Source organism: Perna viridis, chromosome 5 (genome assembly GCF_037379345.1).
Source record: "Perna viridis isolate PV_CMFRI_1.1 ecotype Kerala chromosome 5, ASM3737934v1, whole genome shotgun sequence".
NCBI lineage: Eukaryota > Metazoa > Mollusca > Bivalvia > Mytilida > Mytilidae > Perna > Perna viridis.
The window spans coordinates 39,539,780-39,562,829 of NC_142449.1; the positions used below are offsets into that span (position 1 = coordinate 39,539,780).

The following is a 23,050-nucleotide window of genomic DNA, read 5'->3' on the forward strand; positions in this document are numbered from 1 at the left end:
ACGCTGAAGGAAACCATCAATTTATTTGGGTAAACTCAGTTAAGTAAATGGCAATGTCCATATTACACCGAAGAAAACCATCAATTTATTTGGGTAAACTCAGTTAAGTAAATGGCAATGTCCATATTACACTAAAGGAAACCATCAATTTATTTGGGTAAACTCAGTTAAGGCTAAAAACCACTAATTCCACTTCCCATAGGCTTCTATGCTAATTTCACAATATTCAATGGCTTCTGTGGACTTTACCTTAACTTTAACCTGCAGAGGACTATATATCAGCATGATTCTACATATGTCAGCTCACAATCCTCAGAATGGCATGTGGGGTTAGCAGACTTGCAGTGCAGTACTGGTCACCGGAAGTGAAGTGTCTATAAATAGCATGGGAAATCCCAGTGTTTTCACAAGATAGGGGTATATTTAGAAATCATTATGGAGATTAGGCTTCACATCACAAGAAGCAAAATGCACCTATAAAATGTATAGAAATTTTTTTCCTTTCAGAAACTGTTTAAATTTTTCAAATGAGATGAGAACTTTTTTCACAGCACTATGAGGAACAGGGGTAATTTCTGCGTGGGACTATTTTTGCGTACGTTCCAAATGCTCATTGGTTGAATTGGTGGTCTGTAACCTTAAGTAAATGGCAATGTCCATATTACACTAAAGGACACCATCAATTTATTAAGGTAAACTCAGTTAAGTAAATAGCAATGTCCATATTACACTAAAGGAAACCATCAATTTATATGGGTAAACAGCAATGTCCATATTACACTAAAGGAAACCATCAATTTATTTGGGTAAACTCAGTTAAGTAAACAGCAATGTTCATATTGCAGTAAAGGAAACCATCAATTTATTTGGGTAAACGGCAATGTCCATAATACACTAAAGGAAACCATAAATTTAATTGGGGAAACGGCAATGTCCATATTATGCTAAAGGAAACCATCAATTTATTTGGGTAAACGGCAATGCCCATATTACACTAAAGGAAACCATCAATTTATTTGGGTAAACTCAGTTAAGTAAATAGCAATGTCCATATTACACTAAAGAAAACCATCCATTTATTTGGGTAAACTCAGTTAAGTAAACAGCAATGTCCATATTACACTAAAGGAAACCATCAATTTATTTGGGTAAACGGCAATGTCCATATTACACTAAAGGAAACCATCAATTTATTTGGGTAAACTCAGTTAAGTAAATGGCTATGTCCATATTACACTGCAGGAAACCAAATAGCAGCTACACAACAGCACTACCCAATGCTATGAAAAATCATTGTATGGGTTAATAGGTATTTTGAGATACAAAATGGGTATATAATTTTGATAAAAAAAAAAAAAAAAACCTTTCTAAGCATGTCTTTTGAAAGTGGAACACATAGAAAGTTTCTTTCAAAATGTAAGCATATATCCTCTTAATATTATATTTTGAAACTTTCTTATGAAGTTACAGATAAAAAGCTCAAAATATAATGGGTATGATACAACATTCCATGTGGGTGTAAAGATTTGCCAAATTTTGGAGTATATCTAAAAAGAATAAGAATTTTCAGAAAATTTAAATTATGAAACGAAGTTTGTCTCAACAAAGAACAAAAATCTTCTGATCATACCATAGCGAAAACTGAGCCTAAACATACTACACATTTTACCACTATTAGCTTTATTATAAACTTACAAAACAGAAGCTTCAGGATTCCATGGTGATTTTGTATCTATTTTGTAAAATGACCTTCTACAATACAGTAGCACTTGCCATATATGGTTGTTATTTTTCCTTCAAAAAGAAAACATAAGATGACTATTAGTAATTTACATACAAAAAAATGTAGGTTAACCGTATTAAACACATAGATTCTTTATACACAAACATTGTCAATGCATTATCTTTTGTATGAAATGGTAGTCCTCTATTCCTTTACTGTAACTTTTGGTATTATATAATTATTTTCCATCACCATTTATGTCAATTTTACATTGTTTCTATGAACAGATAGACAAAGACACTGGTTGCAAAACCTAAATGCTTTATCAAACATAAGTTGTGGTTTTATCTACTGACTGAATACTACCATACAAAGAATGCCCATTTTTAGACCATGTAAGTTTTAAAAGCCAGACTAATTGAAAACCAAAAAGGCTCTCAACTGAGTATCTATCAACTAATAACCTTAGTTTAGGAAATACTTTTTGCATCAGGTTTCTACACTCAGGAAAAAGAAGAAAATCAGTATGGACTCAGCATAACTTTGAAAATAAAATGCTTTACAGAGAGCAACTTGATACGACTGCAGAGGTTGAACCATAAACAGTTGTGGAAAGTATGTACACACCATTCAACTTTGACACAGCTTTGAATTCTGATTACAATTAAACATTTGACACCAGATAAAAATTCGACCAGAAGTGGTCACTTTTTTGGCCCTTAATATCAAAGCAACCCATTCCCTTTTACTCAAGGTGTCGTCCAGAAATCAGAAAAAAAAACATCACTTGTTTCTGGCCCCTTATTCTTAAATGACAAAACACTAAAAAAAAAACAGTATTCCTTTTGTGGTATGGCACCATGTAGTTAAATTTATATGCAATTAATTCACTTTTACTCAAGTTTTTATACAGACATAAGGAAAATGCTTGTTTGAGGCCTCTTTTTGGCCCCTACTTTCTACAAGTTTTGACCCTTAACCCCCAAAATTATACCCAGTCTTCCTTTGGTGGTATGGTACTGTATAATACAATTTCAAAAATTTTCATTTACTGATAGTCAAGTTATTGTCTGAACATCAGGAAAATGCAAGTTTCTGGCCCCGAACTTCTGAAAAGTTCAAGTCTTTGCCCCAAAAATCAATCCAAGTCTGACCACTGTGCTAAAGAATATTGTGGAACAACATCATAGACATTTCTATGCTTTTACTGGAGCTATATAATTAAATTCTATGAAATGCTTGTCTTAAATCTGTTTTTTGGTCCTTATTCTGTTGGAGCAAAACCCCCAAAATCAATACTAAGCTTCCTCCTGTGGTTTGGAACCTTGCAATGAAATTCTATAAAAATAAACCAACTAAAACAAAAATTATTGTACTAAAACCAAGTGCCTGCGGATGAAAGCAATGACAGTGCCATACTGAAAAACAACTGCAAATTTTTGGCAGTTGTATAAAAAAGTTGTGTTTTTGTAAAATATGGTTTTAATAACTACCTCCATTTAGGGAATGCCCTTTTTACATCAAGTTCTCCTGTGGATGGATCCACCAGAGGATGAAAGACTGGGAAATCAAAGACTAGACTCTGAAAATATACAAATACTCAGAATACACATGCTTAATTTTTTTAATATAATATAAGAAATTATTAAAGAAGTTTGAAGTAATGTTCATATACATGTATATGTTTTTCTACAAAATAAATAATTCAATTTGATTTGATTTGTAACAAGCCTTTCAATTGGTTTGTTTTCTTTAGTCAAGCCAGATTATTTTGTATAACCAGCTTTAGTATTGTAATGATATTTAGGCCATTTTGCCTGTTGTCTATGATTCAAATACCTCAAAACCAAATAGCATTTCTTAGCTCCCTTCCTGAAATTAAACTGGAAAACTGCTAAAAAATTTAATTATATAAGGGTGCACTATACAGTTACATTTGGCACACTGTTTCACACGCCATGTTGACACGGTCTAATTTTGTAACTCTTAAAAGTTGAAATTTGGTGGATATATTGTTTGAATGTAGTTAAGCATTTATACAGACATATGTAATGTATGTAATGGTAAATAGGTGTAATTCAAATGAAAAATATCCAGAACATTTCAGTCCCCACCTTATTTGGTTCTCTCCTCGGCATCAGCTAGCTGATTTTCAAAATACCTTATTTGACACAAACTTTAGGAACTAAATTTGTGAGAAAATGAATTGAAAAGGGTGTTATTATTTTTACCCTTTTTCCACCTCCTCAATGCATGCTTTCATCCTGTGCTAGTGTCTAAGTGCCTGATATTTTATAAAACATAGTACTTGACTGTTAGCGTTGAAAAGGCATCCTGTATTTGTACTAAAACTCACCAGGGATTAGATAAATATGTACTTTTTTATGAAAAAAAAAAAAAAAACAAAAACAAAAAAAACACTTGAAATTTCTGTGTGGACTGCCTCAAAAGAGCTTTACTTCAACAAAATGAGACCAATTTTCCGTATTGATCTGTGTAGTACCAACTAAGCTTGGTTAAAATTTTTGACAAAGTAATACATAACCAACACCATGACACTTTATGCTTGTTCAGAAAAAAAAATAACATAGCATTTCATGAAAAAATAGTGTTAAAAAGTTGGTTATTCCCTCATAACTTGGTCAAAAATTGAAATTAACCCTGAAATGACTTTAAAATACAGGTAATGGTTTTATTGTTTTACTTGATTTGTGAGGACAGCAATTGTTTTGCTCTTCATGCCTATTTTTCAGATTGTAAAGTTGTTGTTCATGAAAATTATCATCAATAAACAATATATGGATTTCTTATTTTTTGGATTAAATCAGTTTGTATAGAATGATAAGAGAAATTCTAAAAATTCTGAGAAAAATACTGAAACAGATAGCATACAAACAAATCCATAATGTACATTGTTCAGTATTTTTCATTTTCCATCTGTAGCAACATCCCTTCCGCACCTGCAAATGGCATTTTCAAAACACATCTCGTATGTTATGCCAGAGCTTGACCTTCAAAGAACTTGAAATTAAGGACTACAGACACTATGAAGTCAGCCTCATATCTTGACCCACACTACAGAACAATGGTAAAAGAAAACTATTGACCAAACTTTATGGCAAACATTATGACTCCCATACCATAATGTCAACTCCTTTCACCTGTGGCAACATCCTTCCAGCATCTGCTTATTGCGTTTTCATAATCATAATTTATTGGTTATGCCAGATAGTTTTCTTTTCCTCTTTTGTTTATTCTGTTTATTTCATGTGTTTTGTTGTGTGTGTATACATTTCCTGTCTAGTCTTTATCCTTGGATTATATTATTTTAATTTCCACTTGAATCTTGGTTCCCCTGATTAATTTTTAACACGTTGTTTATTATGGTTATGTAATGCAATACTCGGCGTCACATAAATAAGATACTGTTAAACTTTGAATAAAAATATTTTCTACGACTTAATTGACACCTACCGTCGTTTAAATTGTCTTAAATGACTTGCTCATTCGTTTAGTCAAACAGCTTCTCCCTAATCATTGAATCGTTAAATTCCGGTCAGATTTTAATTCTCGCTGCCAATATTTACATTGTAAAAAGTCGGCCATGTTTACAGTGATCGGGTTGCTAGGAGATGTTGTTTACGTTTAAATGGTTTGTCCAAAAACCGAAGAACCCAGAATGCATTTCAGCGTTATTTCAGATGTCTTGGATTTATTTTATGCGAACAACGTACAATACCGAGAAGTTAATCAAGCAGACGATTGTCACCGGAGTTCGACGGGAACTTATGAACTCCGTTTATAAACAAATCGTCCCATAAAAACCAACACGGCGGATATTAGTATGGGATTTTCCAGTAAGGATTTGTTACGCATGATTTAAGCTATAAGCGACTCATTGGTACTAACACATCATGCATATATGCGAACTATCTTCAGATTAAATAAAAGAGAGACAACTCTTGCGGTAAGTCCCGACAGTTCAAAAAGTAGAGCTTCAATTCGAAAATGTGTTGTATGTGACGTCGAGTATAAGTATATCAATAAGTGATATTTATATTCTCGTATGAGTACATTTGTATGCAATCCAATAAAACTTCCTCTAATTGTAACATTTAACTACAACCTATTTAAACTTACAGGACAATCTCCATCAGGAAAGTTGTCTGGAATTGTTAACTTAAACCTAAAAACCGCTTCCTGGTACAGCCCCTGTCTCATAAACAATACACCATACCATACTGAAAACACAAACACACAAACAATACACCAAATTGAAAATAGATCCACATAAACAATACACCATACCAAACTGGAAATATAAACACATAAACAATACACCATACCAAACTGGAAATATAAACATCCTAAATCATTACTTGTGATTTAATTCAGAAATTACATTTTAAACATAGCTTTCGTTAAAAATTCTATCTATTTTTTTTTTAATCAACAAAGAATTCTTATCTTAATACCCCCCAAAAAATGCAGGAGAGGGACCTACATGTAAGTTCTTACTGGCTTCCTAAAATGTTAGGTCTGTCAATGTGACTGATAGTATCAAGTCTGGCAGTTCTAATGATTTAGTAAGTTTTAAGAAATCTTGGTGGAAAAAATCAATCCTAACAACCTTGACCATAGAGAATGCAGACTTACTAAGAGGTGATAAAGCTGATGGCATTATATAACACCCAGGAATCTTCTGTTGCATCAACAACTTACTGTAATAAAATAAAATGAAAATTGGATAAAATCACAAAAGTGACTATGATAATTTGAAATTAACAGGAAAACTTGATGCAAAGGAAAACCATGTGTAAAGCAGAGTCACTACTTTTTTTTTACCTGACAATAAAAAATGAATCCTTTGATAAATCAGAATGAAAAAAAATTGCTAACTTCAAGAAAATATAAAATATTCATGAAATAAAAGGGAAATTTATTTTGGTATATAAATAAACCTAATTTCAGTTCAATGAAGAGTTTGGCATTTGGCAATTTTTAGTCAAATTACAAACATCAATCTAAAGTAACAGCATTCTAAGATGAAATCATTTCAGAATAGGACCCTTGTATTTACATGAAAACTTACTATTCAGCCATTAGTGAGTATTCCAGTTTGAAGTTCTCAAATCCTTGAATCCCTGTTTTGATTTGTTTGTGTCCTTCCATGTCGTCTTCTGAATCTGGAATAGCTGGTAACTGTTTACGACCCTCCTTTGGCCCCTCTTTTGTCCTATTTACATCAGAACTACTTGAATCTTCTGCCTGTAAATTAAAATGAATCTTTTAAAATAAGCATACTTTAAAAGATATTATTTTAGAAAAAAAAAAACAAAATGTAGATATTGAAAGAGTAATCAAGGGAACGAAGAATCAAGTGGAAATCAAAATAATAAAATCCAAGGATAAAAATTAGACAAGAAATAAAAATGAAATAACCAAAATAAACAAAGAAACAAAAATAAATTAGCAACTTGGACTCCACTAAAATCTGAGAACATGTACCAGGTGCACTTAGGTAAAGCTTCCTCTGCTTTTCTAGAAACACCTGCTGAGTAGCTCATAAAATGTCCAAGGTAGACAAAACAGGAAGGAAAACTTTGTCCCAGTCAACAAGCCAGTCTTCATGGTCAAGATGGATACACCATAATGATCAACAAGTTCATTTGGCAAAATGAGTTGATATGAAAACTCCATATGCAGGTTTTGAAGGTATTTCATGGTGAAGATGGATACACCGTAATGATCCACAAGTTCATGACAAAGACAACAAAATTTCTGTAGTGATGAATTCAATCTTGTAGCAACATAATCCTGTTTCAGAAGCCTAATTGTAAGTAGTCTGGTGTGATACAATAAGTCTGTAGTCACAGCAAGCTCTGGTATAACATTTGAGTTGTGATATGAAAACTCCATACACAGGTGCTGAAGGGATGTTGCCACAGATGAAAGGAAAGTTGACAACATGGAATGAGAAGTCATTACATTTGTCATATAATTTGTCCTTAGTTTTCCATTACCACTGATCTCTAATTTTAGGTCAAGTTATGAGGCTGACCTCACAGTGTCTGCAGTAACCTTTTTCTCAAGTTCTTAGAAAGTCAACACAAATTAAAAGTTCAACACAATTTTACTTTCACACCGACATGGTATGTATATACTTACTATTTATGAACAGAGAAAACACTTTCAGTAGACAGGATCATTATTTATATAAGGATATTGCTTGAAAGTTAGAGAGATGCTGACATGCACTTGTATACTTATGATAAGATCCCATAATGGTTACAGAAAACACTTAAAACTAACTAGATACATGAAACAAGACAGAATTACTAACCACAAAAATAGTTTATATTGACACTTGTCAGAAAATGGAATATGGAAATAAGATAAAACTTGTACATGTGCATGATGCAGTGCAACTGCTGTACAACTATCTGATTAAAAACACTAAAATAAAGGACATGTAGTTTGTCTTCAAATATTTTATGTGAAAATCCTTACGGAGCACACAGTCATCAATGATCTATATACAGTTGCCTTTTCTTGACCATTTTTATCATGCTTGCATGCATAATTTTTAGCAGATGAAACTGAACTTGCTGTAGTTTGCATACTACTCTCACTTCTCTGAGTTGTATAACCATCATCTAGAGAAGTCAAAGAATTTTCAAAACTACGGCTTCCTAACATTGAATGTTCCAGACTTCTACCTCCAAATCTTGCTGCTGAGTCCCGAACTTTTGGGGCTCCAATCCTTGGGGTCCACATTAAATTCATGATAACTTTATCATCCATGCCATGTATTCGCCATGTTAAAGTCTGGTTTTCTTTCATGGCAGAATTCAATGCATCAATCAGTGTTTTTGGTAATGCATCCATATTATATTCTTTTTTTTTTCAATTAAAAAAAACTTTAATTCAAACAGTAATGTTAAAATCATGAACTACATGCAATTCCTATGAATTGATATTCAATTTTTTTATGCTGAAACTCACAAATTTCTTCCATGTTAAACACCGAACCCACAACATTCACAAATCAAAGTTAAACCATAATTTCAAATAATAATTCCTTTGCAAGCAACTTTTGTTAATTCACAAAAATATCACAGCTAAAATAACAAAACTTTCAAAATCCAGTCATTTTGGTTCTGTGTATTCAAAAACTTTTGTTTTTTTGTTTCAACATGTTTTATCATATGATTTTAAACAAATAGAAAATAGTAAAGACTTATGGTTTTAATTTCAATGTTTTCATGGTTAATGAGGTATAAAATTAAAATGGTCTCTTTTAGACTACAAGTTAAAAACTATCTACTAATTGGTATTTAACTTTAATGAGTACTATGACCTTTTGACTTAATGACAAAGAAGAAAATTTCAGTCACTTTATTCTGTAAAAATGTTTGAAAAGGTGGTAACACTTTGCAGATGGGGAAGCCTTGGAGATGATTGGATCCTCCATTTGTTGGAAAATTCTGTAAAGTTTGTCACAAAAATAAGCAAAGGATAATCTGGATCCCTATTTTTCATGAATTTCTGGATCAACTTCTGCATTAAGAAGCTTAATATGCAATTTGAAGTGCTTCTTATGCTAATGTATGCCATACAAAGAATTTAAATGTTAAATATAAAAACATTAATTCATTTTCTATATTGCATTTCTCTGATAGTACATTTAATTATATTCTATCATGCAGATCTACATAAGACATCAAACCTTCCTATAAAATTTCATCAAAATCCCTTAAGAAATTTTGTATGCTTACAAGAAATGTAGACAGATTACCAGATGGACAGATACAAAATAAAAGAAACCAAGGAACTGTGTTAACCCAGGAATACTAATACCAATTCATGTTAATAATAGAAATATGCATGCTATCAAATACATGTACCTCCAAAATAATCATTTTGATAAAAGTAACATGACATTCTTCAGAATCATGACAAAGATTAACATAAGACAAAACAATACCAACAGAGAAAAGGCTAGACTGTGATGAAAGATTCCTTTCTACAATCTATGAAAACAAAACCAAAAACATATCAGCAAGATGCTTCAACAAAATACACCATGCAAATCATGTCATGATATTATACAAAGACTAAACAATAAAAAATCATTTTGAGGTTTGTCATGAATTTCAAACAATAGTGAATAATTTGTTAAATCAGAAATCGAAGTTTTTTCGTGTGGGCTCTAGACATTAGCCTAACTTTAGCTAAATATGTATGGTACTTCTTTGACGATGCACATCCCCTTGTCCAATATTTGTGAAAATCAATCCCATCAAAGATTTTATAGCTATTAATCATTCATCAAAGTTCAAATGAAATTGGTAAGATATAAAGGTGCTATCATAGCAACCGGCCTAAATCATTTATTTTTTTCAAAGGCCCCTCTCAAAAATGTGGTCCCCCTTGACATATTTTTTGTGAAAATCAATGCCATATAAGACTGTATTGCTACAAACCATTCACTAAAGTCTGAGGGAAATTAGTAATAAAATGAAGCAGTTATCTAATCATATCTTTTTTTAAAAAAAACAGAGGCCCCCTTGACTGATTTCTCTTAAAATCAATCCCCTACAAAATTCGAGCTACTAACCAGGTGATTGATTGACATCATACCCTACAACTTTTGTTACATGGGTTAAAAAACTAAAAAAATGAAACATTAAACATGTGATTTACAAAAAGGCAGTCTGCCTTTAGACTGCCTTAGAAACTTGTTAGTGCCTTGGAGACATTGACTGATACCCCTGCAGATAAAATGTCCTTTTTTTAGGAAGGGGGAATTTTTAATAAAAATGAAACATCTTTGGTCCTGCACATCCCGATTATCTGTGTATAAAAAATCTATAAAATTTCTATGTTGAAGCTCAAAATCTGAGAAAAACATAGCCATACAAATCATGTACCCTCTATCTGAATGGACAAACAGGGGAAAATTAAGACCCCCCCTCCCGCCTTTAGTTGGGAGGGCAAAAAAAATGTAAACTTCACTATTTTTTTATGAGTCAATTCAAAATTTGAAGCCATACATTTAACCACATATTCTATTCAATCTGAACTGGTATTTGAGCTTCTAATACCAGATAAACACTCACTACAATGAAAATGCATAACACTGCAAGGCACTTTAAACTAACAAACAAGCATGGCAAACTTAACACAAGTACCTGCCGATCAGAGGAAGAAAATATATACTTACTGTTATGTTACTGTTAAGTCATAATAAAGACCAATCAAATTGAAATACATTATTTATAGAAATATTGTAAATATTTCATAACTTAAAATAAAAGTACATCCAGGAGTCACATATTGTTTTATTCTCCTGTTAGATGGCACAATTTATATCAGTAGCTCATTATAAATGTAGATCAACCACACTCATCCATAAAATCAAATTGTTTGAAAAGTCAGTTTAATATCAATAATCAAATTTAGTTAAATGTCTAAAATTCAAAACATAATAAATTCTGAACAAAAATTGCATAATAAGTGGAAATTCTTTAACAATTTGAATTTGAATTTTTTTTAATGGGATGTGTCATTTACAACCTAACTCAGCCTTGAAATATATTCTAGTAGTGTGACTTTGTCTTTATATACAAACCGAATTAGTGTGGTCATTCTTGACATTGGTAAACAATTCAATTTGTTTTGATTGAGGTGAAGGTTTAACTGGTTAAAAATGGCAGGTCAACAAAGTAAAATTATCCTTTGGCTTTTAGTGTACTGTTTGCATCTTATTTTTTATGCTTTATTTTGACACCTTCACTTTCATGTTTAGCATATTGCTAAATATGAACTTTGGTCCAAGAAAAGTGTGGAATACATTGGCAAATACATTTACTGTGTTGTGTCACAGTTATTTCTTGTTCAGATTATATTTAAAGTTTAATAATAAGAACACATCAATTATTCATTAAGTCCTACAGCCAAATAGCCCCATGACTATTTCAACCAGCTTTCTGAGCAGCTAGTTATGAGAATAGAGTAAAGGAAGGATATATGTGACCAAAGGTCAAGGACCCAGCTGGATAAGGATAGCATGAAAGATCTGTCAGCAAAGCTCAAGGACCCAGCAGGATGAAGATAGAGTGAAAATATTTACAATCAATCTGAAGTTGCCATTTAATAATTTTAAGAAAACACAGAATTTTCTTTTAGGTGAAGGGGAAATTTACGGGTAGAAAGAGGAGATGGCCCATGGCCACTTGCCTTCCCAACTCCTTTATCCATTGACACTTAATTGAGGACTTTAGAGTTCCATTGATACAGTAAACGTATAGCTAGGTATATAGCCTAGCTGGCCGAGTAGTCTAGGGCGCTGGACTTTGTGCAGGCGGTGTTGCCATAGATGTCACAGCGGTACAAGTTAAAATCCTGCGGAGGGAACGACCAAAAATTTGCATTGCAAATTTGACAGTTCTAACATCATTGGGAATTTAAAAAAAGGAAATGATTTTAGAGAAGATGTGCCAAGAAAAAATTTTTAAATACATTTAATTTCTTGGACATGTACTTAGAAAATCTTCTGATAATTAACTTAAAGTGTACACAACTGGAGTATTGGTACACCCATAGTTTACTAATGAAAATAATAGTCCTCCAGGATGTTTGTATAGGAAATCAAAGACAACATCTGATAGGAAATAATGACTTTAACAAAGATTTAATAGAATTTGAATGCTCGGACATGGAAACAGAAGCTGATGTTAATTCCTTGGACTTCTTTTCTGATTTCAAGGGACATAATCTATATATAATAAAGGTCTCTCTAAACACTTCCGAGTCAAATGGCCACCCCACTATGTAGTACCAAAAACAAACTGAACCTAGAAATATGCATTGTACATGTAAGTACATTATTTGTGTGTACTCTGATCAAAAGTAATCAAAATAAAGCTGAGAATGTGTACTTTAAAATCATATTTGTAATTTAGGCTAGAAACCACTAATTCCACTTCCCATAGGCTTCTATGCAAATTTCACAATATTCAATGGCTTCTCTGGACTTTACCTTAACTTTAACTTGCAGAGGACTATATATCAGCATGATTCTACATGTCAGCTCACAATCCTCAGAATGGCATGTGGGGTTAGCAGACTTGCAGTGCAGTACTGGTCACCGGAAGTGAAGTGTCTATAAATAGCATGGGAAATCCCAGTGTTTTCACAAGATAGGGGTATATTTAGAAATAATTATGGAGATTAGGCTTCACATCACAAGAAGCAAAATGCACCTATAGAATGTACAGAAATGCTTTTTCCTTTCAGAAACTGTTTAAATTTTTTAAATAAGATGAGAACTTTTTTCACAGCAATATGAGGAACAGGGGTAATTTCTGTGTGGGATTATTTTTGCGTACGCTCCAAATGCTCATTGGTTGAATTGGTGGTCTGTAACATTTACTACAAAAGTGTATGAATATTGTATACATGTGTGAGTAATTTGCCTCCATGCTATGTTAGCAGAAAAGGTAAAAATGTTGATTTTCAGTATTTTTGGTTCAAGTTAATTTTGTAAAGAATTTCTACGGTCATCATACCATTAGAATAATGATTTTGAAAGCCTTATTTTGCAAGCTACGCAATGGTATGCAACTTTAAGGTATCATTTGTCCTGAGAATTCACAGTGAAACATTGAAAATTACTTGTTTAACATGTAAAGGAAGTGGTTAGTGAGACCTTACTTGTGGCACAGTGAATGGGAAAATAATGAGGAATTTGAAAAGGAAACACAGAGTGACACTGCCAGATATTTTTCATTACAAACTCCTATTTTTAATAAACAGTTTGATGTTAAAGTAATTTTTATCAGTTGTTTTGATGTTCATATTGGAATAAGTAGATTTATCAATTATGCACTACTCGAAAATATCAATATATTTCAACACATTTGCTACATTACAATGAAAAAGTACAGTTTTCACATTTCTTCTTGTTGTGCAATTATATTTTTTAATTGTGTGTTTCTAGGAAAGCAGAGGACGCTTACCCTACCGGTGCACATGGTCCATGCTCCCAGTTTTTAGTGGAGTCAAAGTTGCTCATTTGCTTTTGTTACTTAGTATGTATGATTTTAGTTACTTTATGTTCTTTGTTGTGTATGTCTGTTTTCCACGTCTGGTCTTTGTACCTGGATTATATTCTTTTGATTACCGCTATAACCTTGGTTCCCTTGATTACTTACTCTTTAATTCTAAAATGACATTCTATATACACCAAACAATATTTTTGGGGATAGACATGTATCTATCTTTGTTGCAATATAATATTTTATGGGATAGATATGTATCTACCTCTGGTGCAGTATAATACACCAGTATTTTATGGGATAGATATGTATCTACCTCTGGTGCAATATAATATTTGTCATTTTAGAAAAGAAATTCATGTTAGATATGGTACTGTATAGGATTAAACACTGTTTTCCCAGAATTTATTGCTGTGTAAAATCAAACCATTCACTCACAAACCTGATATAAAAGTCTTTTGGACTCCTTTGATTTGTGAGTGAATGGTCAGATTTTACACATTGATCAATTCTGGAAAAACAGTTTTTAATCCTTATAATTCCAAACCCTAACTATCTGAAATATATTAATATTGGCAGTATTTTTTTTCTTGTAGGCTAAATTGACTTCGCAAATGGCAGCATTCAACCTACAATTTGACAATGTGTCAATATTCAAAGTATTTACAGGCTACTAATAACTGTATTCTTTCAAAAATTATTGTTTTGCTTATACAAGGTTGAAAATAAATGGAATAAAGCAGATAATACTGTTTTAAGCCATTAAACGGCTCTAACTTTTGTCAAAGTGATTGTAGACATGTTGTTTACGATATGTACATGAAATTTGCAGTTGTAAAAGCTGTCATTACTAAGGTCATAAAAGTTGAAAAACCAATCATATTGCACTAAAAAGGCATATGCTAATTAGACTGGAATTTTCACTCATTTAACAGCCTTTATACATGTTTTTGTTTCATGCTTGGTATATAATCTAATATAAAGACTCAGCACATGTGTAAATGAACACCAAAGTCCTATTTTGTGTTAGTACAGTACTTTACATGTAGTTAATATGAAAGAGATAGCATTTTAACACCAATACTATACATTACATGATATGAAGGAGATTTAACACCAATATTACTTGTCAGTACCAGTTAATACCTGCTTCACATTCTAATGACATTCCAACCAGTGTTAGTTAATACACAGTGTACTGATAACACCTTAAGTTAACAAATAATTAACACCTGCTTACCTGTGTATCAGATTCTGATGACATAACAGCTAGGTAACAAAATGTAAAGTCTCCATCCAATATCTTACATATTTACTGTATAAAAAGTTTCTGTAATGGAAAAAAAACGTCCTTAAAAATGAAGTTTTTATACAACTGGTATATGTACATAATACCGTTCCAAAATAGAACCAACCTTATACATTTTTGTACAAGACCTGCATGGAATCTGTTATACCAAGTCCTAATGAAATAGTTAAGTGTCAGATCCTGTAAGAATCAGGCAGTCAATGAAACATGGTATGAAAAACCTATCATTTTGATAGTGTAATTTGACTAGTTGCACCATCAGAATCAAGGAAAATAGACAAGATTTTCCACATCATGCTGAACCATTCAGTTACATTTTCATCAAATGCCCTGAAAATGAACATTTCAAGGGCAGATAACTCTGTCAAAAAAACCTAAAATTCAATTGAAAAATTTCTGTGCAAAGCCAGTGATGCAGAGATCAATAATGGTCTTTTCAAATAGAGAAAGTATCCTTTAGTAAAATCACATTGCCAGATCATTTTGACATGCATGTTTCTGATCTTTCACATTTTGCCTTAATCTTACGAAGACCGACACTTAACAATGTAAACAAAACAACCACAATATCATATGTCAAAGTTAACAGTGTATCATAACTTCAAATCTTAGATGAATACATCATGTTTACCAGTATTTATTCGTCTGAATATAGCTGAAATATTGTTGCTCGGATGTTAAACCCCAACAATCAATCAATCAACCGGTATTTCTTGTTCTTTCTCCATCACCAATATTAAAGCCTCAACAATTGTTAGCAAACTATAACTATCTTAATAATATAGTGTCAAAAACTGTCTTAAACATAACAATAACCTGTCATAAAAATATCCCTGTGTGGTGCATTCCTTATAAAATTATTAAGACCACTTGTATTATGTGACCAGGAAGATCACTTAAGACAGGCTGTATGTATTTATTGTCATTTGTTTATCTACATGTACATGAGGTAATTATTAAAGACAACATTTTCTACTTAACTGGTCTCATATTGATATTGTTTTAATACCTAAATCTGTTTGATATTATAAGGTGAAGATCTTGGCCATACTGCTCCTATGAGCCAATGTGCAATCAAAGATTTTTACAATTCAGAAAACCATTTAGGAGTTTTGAATGAATGTATATTTAAAACTAAAATATGTGTGAAGTTCCTCTGACATGTTTGCAGACATTATTATAAATTTATACTTATGGAAACATAATAAATACCAATCATGTCCTTTTTAATGTTTACATGTCTGACAGGTGATACAACACATGACGATTAGACTACTAGAAGAAAACAACACTGCAAGCTGATTAAGGGGCTGTAGAGGAGGGGAAATGTCTGAAACATTAGGGAACCACTGAAGCTTCATCAAAAACTCTTTGTAAGTTAGCAGCCCTAAATCTCTTTGTGTACAAGTATTTAAGAATTCAGAATACAGGTGAGTTAGAAATTCATCAAACTATGTGGTCACAAAGAAGCATAACAAAATACGATCCCAAGACCTGAAGATTTATGGTAGTTTTTATTCACAGGGCACCATAAATTCTACCCATTGGGCATTATGGCTCAAGTGACTTATTACAATGAATTTTTCTTATTTCAAAATGATTGGTGTTGACATGTCAAGAGATATAAAATCTCAGAAAAATCTCAATAATGATCAATAATGAAGTTCAGCCATATATTATGGTCAGGATTTCAGCAGGGTAAGAACCCATAAAAATCATGGCTGATCAATACCATATGTATTGTTTTTACAATCGCATGCAGTGTAACCTAAAAAACAATATCATTAAATGTCATGTATTCAATCACAGTCAAGTGACAGAAATAGAACTTTACTTCATTAAACATCTACCCCTAAGGGTAGATCATTCTCAATGAAGCGTGAGATGATGTCAAACATTCATATATCCTCATTATCTTATTAAAAAAATCACTGTTAGGGTGTTTTAATGAAGCTATTTTATATATAAATAAAACACTGAGTAGGATATTCTGTTGACATTGTGGTAGTGCCTTACCATGAGATACCTAAAATTTTATTACTAAAATTGCTGAAATTTTCAAATCACACGAGCAAAGTACTTCCACATTTTAAGAAGAAAGGTGGAATTTTTAGAGGAAAGAAATGAATGGCTTTATATATTATACAAAATGTATAGTTCCTTAAGGCCATGACAATTCATGTCTCAGATGTTTACTTCAAACAGAACTTCAAAGTAGTCACTTGGTCTAGTATTTAAGGGAATCTTTTAGCTCAGCAATTGAAGTGGACTTAAAACAACTACTTTTACCATTGAGACATTTTAAACCTGTGCATTTGATATTTGTTGTAAAATCCTGAAACTTTAGTGGTATGTTATATTTGCCACACATCACTCTCCATCTTTCCAAATACTCAACTTTAAGTGTTTTGTTGTAAATGCCAAAAACCTGTACACTATGTCCTATTTTTTTTCTAAATTTGTATGTGTAAGCCTCACTAACTTATCCCCAGAAATTTCATTTAATACAATTGAAGATCAATCTTCATATGCATCAATTTTACGTTCCAATACACATGTATATACAATGTATATACTGGTACCTATACCATTCATCATTATGAAAGTAAAATTAATTTCTCTAACTTACCAAGATATAAAAATGATTTTATATGTATTCCTTTTAACACTACATTTTGATTTTTTTTCTCCAAAGTCAACCAAAAATATGTTGTTCCATGCATTCACTATGAACAGATTGTAATCCTCAAAAACTGTGGCACACAATCTTCACTTTAACAATACTGGATGACATATCCCATGAATTACAATATCATTTTCCAATAACCATAAAACATACTTTGTGATAATACAAAATTACGATCGTCATCAAGAAAAAATCTTTATCAAAATCTATCAACCATACAATAAAATTTATCACTCCACTGACATTCAAATGTGAATAAATGTATTAACAATGATCCAAAATATTGACAGTTCCAATCTAAATTCTCCATTTGTCAATGACTTAAAGGTCTTCTTCATTTAAATATTCTGGAGCTTTGTTTCATATAAATAATTGACAGTGTTTTTCCTTATCTAAATATTCTGGACCATAGGTCAATTATTTTATAATATTGACTTTTGTTGTATTAGTGTAAACTATACAGGTGAAATGTACACTGAAATGTACAAATGTTGACATCCAATACTAATAATATACCTGACAGAATTTATGACTTATCAAATCAAAGATATGACACAAGATGACATAACTCAACCACATGTTAATGGCCTTAAATCTAATCCTTTCAAAAGATCAGCATTGTAAAAATACCTTTAAAAATATTAATACTTTAATCTTTCATTTTAAATTAAATTCAATTTCATACCTAGCATAATTCATATATTACCCAACAATGTTCTGTGTACATTCAACTACCATACCCTGCACTTTAGTAAAACATATTTCTTCTTTCATGTATGAATGCTTTTTAAACTTGAATTACAGATGCATCAAGCATGCATGAACATTTAACTACAGCATAAATGTAAAGATTGTTTCAGAAAAATCAGTCAAACTTACCTGCTGTTTCAGGTTTTCAAACCTACATGTAATGTTCAATTTTATTTTAGTCTTAATTTACGCAATCCTACAAGAGATATAAGTTTTGAAAGAAATTGCTCACTTTATCCATATTATTGTTAGGGCTGAGTGGCTTACACAGAAACTATTGGAGCCAGAAAATGTTGTTGATAGAATGGAGACATGGCTTGTATGCAGGGTCATTGTTAATGCTGGTGGACCAAAGGTCCCTGTAGGTATTTACCAACCCAGTAGTCAGACTTGTCTGAAGCTGAATTATATCATACATGTATATTTCTTACCAAAATTTTCAGTATTACACATTTCAAAATTCCTAAAATGTAGAGGCTTCATTCCTTTGGTTAGGACCTCTTGGTTATGGATTTGGCTTCCTATTTTAATAGTTTTGGTTTTGAGTACATTTTGTACACAATTATTTATTGGGATTTAGATCTTCCTACATATATACAATGTATGTACATTTATGTATTTGTTTCAAAGTTGCTGTTTACAGGTTACTCGTTGAAATTTTTATACATTATGTTGAAATTTGCTATATCAATTTGATTGAAATTTTTGTATATGATAACCACTGTGTTGATACAACTGCAAGACCAAAGGTCATCAAGGGTATTATTTACCATCTGGAGTAGTCTGACCCCAAATTATATCATGTATAATTTATCAAACTTTCCCCCTTTCTGGAGCACCTGAGTTCAACTTGGTTTGTTGGTGCTCTTACACTAAGTGATTCAAATTAATCCCAATCACTGTAACCACATTTTAAATAGCAAATGGCTTCATGAAGTGAGTTTAGGAGTATGAAAGTTTCAAAAAACTCATTTTTATTATATTTTGTACTCATATGAGATTAAATGTCACACCACTATAATGATGTGAAAGCATGAATTTGCAACACAAGGAATAAAATATCACTGCATTTAGTATATATTTATGGCTGTGACAGTTCTTAATTATTTTTTTGAGTGTCCTATTCTGATATAAGCTGACGAGGTCTGAATTTAAAATGAAAGTACAAATTCTTTTGATATTACTGCTGTGATATTACTACGAAGCCCATTGTGCTCATTTTGATCGACTAAAAAAAATTGCTTTTAGCATTATAACATGAAACTTTCTAAAACGAAGCGAAACTTGCAAAATAATGTTTAACTTTCCTGTAATAACACAAAACTATTTTTTTTCTAGAATTTTCAATTTTCCCTTTTTCCTGTTAGAGGTCGAAATGGAAAGATTTAAAACTGTTTTGTTCTTAATATAAAGTAATACTTATATTTAAGTTAGGTCAGACAAAGTCATTTATTAAACTTTTATATCATGAATGAAAATGGGACAAAAAAAAACAAAACAAAAAATAATACAAAAAATCCCCCCCCCCAAAAAAAAAAAAAAAAAGAAACCGAGTATAGGAGCAACAATTATCTTTGGTGTACCCAAAAAAATACTAAAGACAACAGAAAAGTATGATCCATTTTATCAGTGTATTAATGTGAGTACAGACATAAAATTAAAAGATTAAAACACCCTAATGGAATTACAAAAGCAAAAACATTGGGAAGCTATCCCCCCCCACCCACAAAAAAAAAAAAAAAAAAATGATTACCATGAAGCTTTGATAATGAAAAAATGATGGCCACTAGATAGGTTCTTGGTTGCCATTGATTCAAGATGCTTTTATTTTCAAGGAGGAGTTTATTCATGACCAACACCACTGCTACATATATTTCAGCTAAATGATTAGAAAAAAAATCTTGGGTCTCCATTGGTTTTTGCACAAGTCTTTTAAATTTTGCATTGTCACATGTAAGTTTTGCATTATTACGCATAAGTTTCACATTATTTCATGAAAGTATTGTGTTATTATATAGAAGTTTTGAATTAAAAGTATCAAGTTATTAGGCATAAGTTTATTATGTGTAAGTTTCAAATTGTAACAGAAAAATACAATTTTTTAGTCTAAGGAAATAAGCTCAATTGGCTTTTAAAATTAGTTTAAAAAGGAATGTTATCACATATTTTTCTTAAATAACACTGATTTTGTATATGTAATAAAATACTGTTTTCTGTATGTTATCTGTTCCTAGGACAATCCTATTTTGAGAGGGGTGATAACGTGTTACGTTCTAGTTTATTTCTTAAAGTTCCAATTTTCATTCTCTTTTTCTCAATTGCAAGGGCTCAAAACCCTTCCCCAAAACAGTAGGGAAATCCCTGCATTCAAGCTTGATATAGCCTTGAATTTTGAATATGATTAGACGTTTGACAAAGCATAAGAATTTGACCAAAATCGAAGTGTACCTTTTCTTTTGGTTCATAATTCCTAAATGATTCAAGTCACAACATTCAAAATCAATCTAATTCTTTCTTTGGGCCCTAGGGTATGATACTTTGTGAAAAAACTTCAAAGAGATCAATTTTACCACTCATACAGGAAGTTGATATCCAAGAGCAACAAAAATTGCCTTCATGTAAAAATTCTAAAAAGTAATCATATTGATCACTTGAAAGACTTTGGTCAAAGTAAAACACTACATCACTATGTATTGAAGATCTGAAATATAGTAAAAAAAAATACTTTCTAATACAAAACATTTCAATGAAGGATTTGTTATTTGATTGGAACTCCAAAAAACCTATTTGGGTTGTAATAGATCCGTTGACATCTGGAAAAGCTTAACATATATGGTGACAGCAAAGACAAACACTAAATTTGAGGCGAGACTAGACTGAAGAATCCTTAAACCAGAAGAAGACTACAGTAGAAAACCAGACATTCTTTGCTGAACCTGGAATTGTTTGACCAATAAAATTACAAACATTTGGAATAGCATTTGCCTGCTGCCACAGATAAGATATTCTAAATCAAATTTTGCAAAACCAATAGTGGTAAATGACATGAAATCCATATTATTTAAAGGAGAATCTACTTTATGTTTCACAAGCAATAAAAGCTACACTACACTCAGCGACTTTCGTTTCTCTAAGACTCAAGTCGGAATTCTACATCTGTGTTAGTCGGTGAAACACTGTATCAGTCTTTTTCACAGTGAAACGGAGCATTACACCCACCCATCTGGGACATTGTATATTCTGGTTATTAATTGTGTACGGAGAATCACTGACCTGGGTGTTAGATTCATCCCACACAGTGAAGCTAATCTCATTGATCTCTGCCGACAATATGGATGTTAGTAAACCCGAGCTCCCAGGTCACTAACCTCCAAAATTCATTGGGGATCCCTTAAAATCACAACAAGGAAGTCGAAGGGAAAATTCTTAATCCAATTGCCGAAATCTATACTAATAACATGGGTCAATAGTTGATTTATCTAGTATTAATCCAAGTCAACGGTACAATAAAGCTGTGGTTGAGACGATTAGCATGTGGTATTAACGTTTGACAAATGTAACGTGAAAATTGAAAAAAAGACATTTATCGTTGATACATACTCCATAACTGTCCTGTATTGAGTTTTAATTAATTGTAGTCTATTTGATGACCAGACACACAATGGAGACATTGTAAACAATGTGTTCGTTTAAATTTCTAAAAATAGACAGCTATATATGAGCGAGGCTCGTCAAGGGATTATTTTCATATGGGAGTAAACAATGAAAGTTTGAAATCGTTTAACAAAACCTATCATTAAAATTAAGATATTAAACAAACAAAGGTTGTAATTGAAATGTACTTTAAATAAGAAATGTCTCAGAGTTAACTTGCAGCATTTTTTGGGGTTGAAAACTACCGGCTGAGGTCGTCGTCTCATCCTCGTTTGGACAATGTATTGTAACTTATAACTATTTCTGACAATGTTCGCAGTCCTCATTAAGGGCTTCTACTTTACGATTCTTATGTACACATTATATAGATGTCTTGGGACTTGTAGTTTCTTTTATTTCTGAAAACCCATTCAATTATTAAAACTATCAGAAACCAAAAGCGTCAAAACTGTTTTTAAAAATAGATCACACAAATCAATTTACAACAGTCAATACATTCAAAGTGTTTTATTTATAATTATTAATAGTAATTATCAATTTAAAAGTGAAGAATTGAAATACTTTGTATTAAAAGATTGCATGATTACTTGATAAAAATACAAAGTAATATTTCTACATATCTCCCAGTCATTGGACGTAGCTGTAAATAAAAAATAACACATCAACAAATAATAAACATGTACAAAATAAAAAAAATCATGATGCTGAATTTTTATATTAACTGGAGTGCTCCGAATTACCTGAGAAACAGAGACAGAATATACACCCTATCTTACAATGAATTCCCCATTATGTCTCATTGAATTTTGTGACTATTACAATATACAAACAGTCAGTGTTGGTTAGGTGGAATCTGGGTGGTACTG

At 31.8% G+C, this 23,050-nt stretch overlaps 2 protein-coding genes across 5 annotated transcripts in view; one reads left to right on the forward strand and one right to left on the reverse strand.

Annotated features, from left to right (window-relative positions):
• LOC148617448 (L-fucose kinase-like) overlaps window positions 1-23,050 on the forward strand; it is a 134,051-nt gene that overhangs the window by 67,173 nt on the left and 43,828 nt on the right. The gene's annotated exons all lie outside the window — the stretch shown is intronic.
• The window catches only part of LOC148617450 (AKT-interacting protein homolog A-like), a 36,830-nt gene that overhangs the window by 13,347 nt on the left and 433 nt on the right, over window positions 1-23,050 (reverse strand). The window contains exons 1-7 of one of the 4 annotated variants that reach the window (XM_088585150.1): window positions 17,724-18,132; window positions 15,026-15,115; window positions 6,816-6,991; window positions 6,380-6,444; window positions 5,864-5,964; window positions 3,217-3,305; window positions 1,696-1,794 (exon numbers count right to left, since the gene is read on the reverse strand). In XM_088585150.1, the coding sequence (XP_088441276.1) occupies window positions 1,696-1,794; window positions 3,217-3,305; window positions 5,864-5,964; window positions 6,380-6,444; window positions 6,816-6,991; window positions 15,026-15,049 (554 nt within the window). In that variant the 5' untranslated portion in view covers window positions 15,050-15,115; window positions 17,724-18,132. Of the gene's footprint in view, window positions 1-1,695; window positions 1,795-3,216; window positions 3,306-5,863; window positions 5,965-6,379; window positions 6,445-6,815; window positions 6,992-8,233; window positions 8,863-15,025; window positions 15,116-17,723; window positions 18,133-23,050 lie in introns of those variants that run through there. The other 3 variants (XM_088585148.1, XM_088585147.1, XM_088585146.1) reach the window with 3 other exon arrangements.